Source organism: Tarenaya hassleriana, unplaced genomic scaffold, assembly GCF_000463585.1.
Source record: "Tarenaya hassleriana unplaced genomic scaffold, ASM46358v1 Cleome18, whole genome shotgun sequence".
NCBI lineage: Eukaryota > Viridiplantae > Streptophyta > Magnoliopsida > Brassicales > Cleomaceae > Tarenaya > Tarenaya hassleriana.
This window is the reverse complement of record NW_010965216.1, coordinates 1,579,271-1,585,421: the sequence shown is the minus strand read 5'-3', so window position 1 is coordinate 1,585,421 and position 6,151 is coordinate 1,579,271. Positions and strand designations below refer to the sequence as shown.

Here is a 6,151-nt window from a genome sequence, read left to right as displayed (position 1 = left end):
CAAGCCCATTGTCAACTCTTGACCCGGCCCATTTAGTATTGACTCAGTCCAAGTCAAAACTTTGACTCGAAACTTTGACTCGACCGAGTCAAAACATCAGCCAAGCCCAAAACACTTTCTGGGCTTCGACTCGCACGGAACTGACTCGGTCCGAGTCAAGTACTGACTCGGTCCGAGTCAGAAGGCTGAAAACGTCCCGACACTGTGATTTGATCCGAAAATGGTTTTTCCGACCAAATCCAAGTCTTCCTTTCTGATACTTCACATATAAGTCCATCCCTAATGTTGTGTGACCCTGTAGGCCCATTCGCAGTGGCAGCAGCCTCGAGAACCATTCCCGATCTACAAGTCATGGTTAGCCTCTAGCAAGACGCCATGACCACCCACGTTGAATTGAGTTAGAGGTGATCTAACCAAGGCAATAACAGCTCGAGTTCTGATCCTTTATCTCACGATATCATATGTTGAACAAGGGCATGGTTTGAGCCACCCTTCAAGTTCAACCGCTTTCTCGTCTTGGCAAATCGACTAATAAAATAGATGCAACTTCATCTATAGCGTGGCCACGCATTTTCATAGTCCGACTTCCACGAGAGGGCCCAGCGATATCTCTCCTGTTAAGGAGGTGACAAGTCCTATATTGCATGTCTACTATCTCCATATGATTCGTGAACGTATCTGATCAACGCCGTTATAATCATCCGGTTAAAGACGACGTTTGACGCAGTCAAGACACGCCACTCCTCACATCAGATACTCTAGACATCTCAGGTCTGAGGATCCAAGAACGAACCGCTGTATGAGATTCAAGTCATGACTCTGTCCATGTGACAATCTCATGCGGGTCAACCAGTCACTCATTCACAACGAGTACCCATGATTGTGATATGCATCCAATGCATCGATCACACCTCATGCTAGTCTTAATTCATCATTGTTCCCACAATGATAACTGACCAGGGTGTTTAGAATCATTCTATAATGATTCAAGGATACCGAAATATAACAAACATGCCAATCATATAACGGGGATGTAATGCATTCATAAATCAATGAACCAATAAAAGTCAAAATGTCATATCACGGATCATCCTAGAGCATTACAACCAACAAAAACCACGAGTCGTCTTCTTCATCAGACTTCAACGATTTTCGAAAAAAAAAAAAATCGCCAAATTTTTTCTAAATCTCTCCAAAGATCGCCAAGTTTCTCCCATAAGGTAATATATATGTATTTATATATATATATATATGTGTGTGTTTGATGTGTTTGTGTGTATTTATGTATGTGTATGTGTGTGTAAGTGAATGTGTATATATATGTGTGAATGTGTATGTGTGTGTGTTTATGTATGTGGATGTGTATATATATGTGAATGTGAATATGTATGTGTATGTATATGTGATTGTATGTGTATATGAATATGTGTATATGTGTGTGTTTATATGTATGTGTATGTATTTGTGAAATATATATGTGTATGTGTTTGTGAAATGTATATGTGTATGAGTATTTATGTATGTGTATATATGTGTATATGTGTATATATGTGGATGTGTATGTGTGTTTGTGTATATGAAAATATGTGTATATATATGTATGTATATGTATGTATATTTGTATGTATGTAATGTATGTGTATGAATGTATATATGTATGTGTATATATAGTATATAATTTTTTTATATTTTTTTTTAAAAAAATTTTAAAACATTTGCGACGGAATGCGACGGAATTTTTTCCGTCGCAAAACGCAGATTTTTTCCGTCGCAAAAATGCGACGGATTAACGATCGTTATACGTTTGCGACAGCGCTATACCGACGGAAATAAATCCGTCGCATTCCGTCGCAAATTCTTAATTGCGACGGATTTTTCCGTCGCTATATAACTGTTTTTTTGTAGTGTCAGAATATCCTGGTGGGAGCTTCATATACAGTTCCTCATCTAAATCCTCATTCAAAAATGCGTTAGACACGTCCATCTGATGCAGAGACCAGTTGTAGCAAGCAACAAGCGCAAGAATGATTCTAACAGTCGGTAACTTCGCAACAGGGCTGAAAGTATCCAAATAATCAATGCCCTCTTGTTGTGAGTAACCTTTAGCTACCAAGCGAGCCTTGTGTTTATCAATGCTCCCATCAGCGTTAAATTTCACCTTGTACACCCATTTACACCCAATGGGGTTCTTGCCACTAGGAAGAGGAACAATTTCCCAGGTCTGTGTGCGAGTCAGAGCATTCAACTCAAGTTGCATAGCAGTTCGCCATTCATCAAACGTCGCAGCCTGTTTATAGGTTTTAGGTTCGGGCTGAGAAAGGATGGAGAGGGAATAATGTTTCAGAGGTGAGGTAAGTTTATGGTACGAGAGGTATGAAGAAAGAGGGTAAGAAATGGATGGTGGTGAAGAAGGTGGGGTATTATGTTTTAAAAGGTAGCAGTGATAATCTGTTAAATAACCTGGAACCTTAGTCATGCGCTGTGACTTGCGGATGTTCTCTGAGGGAACAGGGATTAAAGTAGACTCAGAATTAGAAGGAGTAGGGATAGGTGGAGATACACAGGGAAAACCAACATGGGAATCATAGTGATATGGATAAAAAGAGGTCTCAGGAAAAAAAAATAAAGAGGGTTGAGACAGAGGTTTGTCTGTAAAAGGGAAGATGGATTCCTGAAAAACGACATTACGGGAAATGGAAACAGAATTAGTATCAAGGTTAAGGACTTTGTAACCTTTGATACTGGCTGGATAGCCAAGAAAAACGTGTGGAATGGCCCTTGGAGAGAATTTATGAGCGGATTTACCAACAGAAGAAACATAACAGAGACAACCAAAGGCTTTAAGATGAGAGTATGAGGGTTTGGTATTGGTAAGAACCTCGAAAGGAGACTTATTATTCAGGAGAGGTGTAGGAATGCGATTAATGAGGTAAACCGCAGTCTGCACACAATCTGTCCAATAAGGAAGAGGTAAGTTGGATTGAAAAAGGAGAGATCGAGCAACATTAAGGATGTGCTGATGTTTTCTTTCAATTACCGAGTTTTGCTGAGGGGTATAGGGGCAAGATCGATAGTGAATTAAGCCAAGTTTGGAGACAAGAGAAGAAAATGAGAGTTCACTGGCGTTGTCTGAGCGAAATGATTTCACAGACTTGCCATATTGAGTGGAGACAAACGTCAAAAACTCAGGAAAACGAGAAAGAACATCGTTTTTATTTCTCAGTAGATAAATCCAGGTAACCCTGGTACAGTCATCTACTATAGTCAAGAAATAACGAAAACCATCTACAGAACACACGTGAAAGGGACCCCAAATGTCAATGTGAACAAGAGAAAAAGGATCCTGAGAGAGTTTCCCAGAAACCGGGAACAGGTGTTTCCTCTGTTTCGGCATTGGACAAATGGAGCAGTGTGAAGGAGACTCTGTAGTGGGTGTGAACTGAAGCTAAGAAGAAGAACCAAGAGCCTGAACACGTAGGAAGGAGGGGTGACCAAGGCGAGTGTGCCATAGATCAATGGAAGCAGGAGCAGAAAGAGCAGTGCAGAGAGCATCGGGAAAAACAGGGGAAGACGAAGAAGGAATGCCTTGCAGCTCGAGGAAATAAAGGTTGTGACGCTTCTTACCCCTCCCAATCATCAAGGCCTGAGTAGGGTCCTGAATCATATATGAATCATGAGAAAAAGAGACAGTAAAAGGCGTGTCTCGTGTGAGAGCACTAACACTTAGGAGGTTAAAATGAAAAGCTGGAACAAATAAGACAGATAAAAGGTTCAGAGAAGAGGAAATGCCAATGGGTACCGTGCCTGACTGAGATACAGATAAGGTAGACCCATTAGGTAATGTGACCAGAGAAGACGGGATATGATGAATTTCAGAGAACAAACGATTATCACAACATATATGACAACTAGCTCTCGTATCAAGAATCCAGACATTGTTTGTAGGCTTTAAAGTAGGTGAAAAAGAGGATAAAGCAAAATGAGGAAAGGGAAATATACCTGGTGCAGGGTGGGAGGGAGAGGCTGGAACATTTGAATCCATAGCAGAACTGCTTAGCCCTTTGAGTTGATTCTGAAACTGATCAAACAGAGCCTGAGCTTGTGCAAGTGTGGTCTGAGCCGAGTTGTCAGGAAGAACAGACTGAGAACGAGCCGAAATATCATCATCCAGTCCCACCATATTGACAACATTCTGGGTATTATCTGAGGTAGAAAAGCGAGGTTTGGGCAATAGACCAGGTTTGGACGAAGGAGGCAAACGGTTAGAAGGAGGGTAACCATGAATCTTGTAGCAACGGGAAATAGTGTGTCCCGAAATCCCACAATGGGTACAGAAAGGTCTAGATTTAGAAGAAGAGAAAGGGCGAGGTCTGAAAGTGGGTGAGATATTGGCCTGAAAAACAACAGAGTCATGAATAGGGGGCAAAGCAATACGTTGATGCTCTTCCTGAGCAACCATCCCGTAAACTTTCCGAATAGAAGGCATCGGGTCAAGCATAAGAATCTGACGCCGAGCAGGGTGAAAGAACTCAGTAAGTTTCATCAAGAATCTTACAACATTCTTTTTGTCATAGTAATCCATCAATCTGGTCTTTGAATCACAAGTGCAACTCCCACAGACGCAAACAGGAACCGGGTCATGCATTTTCAGTTCTTCCCAGAGAGAATTAAGTTTGGTATAGAAAGTGTTCAGGTCAAGCGATCCCTGTTGCAGGGATTCAATTTGCTGCTCAATATGAAAAATCTTAGACGCATTCTTCTGTTTAAACTGAGTTTCAAGGGTGGTCCATTTGAGGTGAGCATTTTCGATATACATAATCATCGTCTTAACATCAGGGGAGACAGAGTTATTTATCCAAGTACCAACAATGGCATTACATCTTATCCAAGCACCATATTCACCGTGAGACTCAAGAGGTTGAGGGATAGTACCATAGATGAAGCCAAGCTTGTTTTTGGCCGTAAGGACCTGAATCATCGATGTTGCCCAGAAGTTATAATTTGACTCATCGATGAGCTTGTCGGTGACCAGAGAAATGCTGGAGGAATCAGCCGCATGGAGATACAAAGGATTGGCATAGGGATCAAGAGAGAGGGGAACAGAAGAAGCATCCGAAGAAGGTAAAGGAGAAGGCTCAGACGTCGAAGAATCAGTCGCCATGAAAAGAAGAAGAGATTTCGGTGAAGGAAATCAGAGAGCGGAAGAAAAAAGCTTATTGCTCTGATACCATAACAATCAGATGAATAAGCGAGAATGGTTTCTGAAAATAATTCCTTAATTCATTCCTCTGCTATTCACATGTATTTATACAACATAAATTAAGCTAACAAATCGCTAATAAACTCTGAAAATACAAAAAGCATGGCTATCCTAGTCAGCAATTTACAAAAGAATAAACCAATGTTGCGAAAACTATAAACCGAACCAGCATCTCCATCTGGTACGATATGTGGACATTCCTCTGTATGAAACAGAGTATTCGAAGACGTAAAACAGAGGGAGCATATAACGGGAATGAAGAATTCTGTCTGATACAAATAGCCCAGAACGTGCGTAGATCGAAACCCTAGAACAGAATCAGGTCGAAATCAGAGAAGAGGAAGAGTAGAATCAAGGAACACAAACACATATATACACTCTTCCGCTGAGATCGAAATCGGTGATATTACCGTGAATAAGAAGTTACAGCCAAAATGAACGAATAGATAACGAAATTCAAAAACCTTAATTGTTTAAGGAATTGGGAAATTCGTCTTGGGTAAGGACAGATTATAACTTAGGAATACGAATCGTGTTTTCAAAGCTTCTGAGGGCAAAATTGCAAAAATAACCCTAAATGTCGATTTGTACTTCACGGCATGACCTTTTAGGGTTAGGGTTTAAAAAAAAAACAAAAATGCTGAAAAGACCAATTTAGCCATTATGAAGTTGAATACGTGGCACTTTTATATGTGAACCGGCAAAAAACTTTTGGAGTGAAAAAGATATTCTTTCACTTTTTCTAAAAATTAAAACTCACAAACATTTTCTGATTTTTTTCTTCTCCCAAAGAGATTTCGTTGCGATTCTATTAACAATTTTCTTAGTTTTCTTGTTATACTTGTCAAATTTCTATCTATGACGAGATCTGACACTCCAAAGTTGAAGAAT

At 40.3% G+C, this 6,151-nt stretch overlaps 2 protein-coding genes across 2 annotated transcripts in view; both read right to left on the bottom strand.

Annotated features, from left to right (window-relative positions):
- Positions 1-2,257, bottom strand: part of LOC109116561 (uncharacterized mitochondrial protein AtMg00820-like) — an 11,198-nt gene extending 8,941 nt beyond the window's left edge. The window contains exon 1 of the mRNA XM_019202212.1: positions 1,938-2,257. Within this exon, the coding sequence (XP_019057757.1) occupies positions 1,938-2,257 (320 nt within the window). The remainder of the gene's footprint in view (positions 1-1,937) is intronic.
- Positions 2,258-3,445: 1,188 nt separating this feature from the next.
- On the bottom strand, positions 3,446-5,161 carry LOC104810602. The gene is made up of 2 exons (XM_010536947.1): positions 4,000-5,161; positions 3,446-3,744 (listed from the first exon to the last, which is right to left on the bottom strand). Exons 1-2 carry the CDS (start codon positions 5,159-5,161, stop codon positions 3,446-3,448), a joined length of 1,461 nt encoding a protein of 486 aa, XP_010535249.1.
- Positions 5,162-6,151: the final 990 nt, after the last annotated feature.

Bases quoted from the DNA above. Each gene is read 5' to 3' on its own strand.
- LOC104810602 (XM_010536947.1), bottom strand. From the start codon at position 5,161: ATGGCGACTGATTCTTCGACGTCTGAGCCTTCTCCTTTACCTTCTTCG. The intron at 3,745-3,999 runs GTATATTTCCCT...TATTTGTTCCAG, and splicing joins TCCCTCCCACCCTGCACCAG to CTTTTCATTTTAACCTCCTA.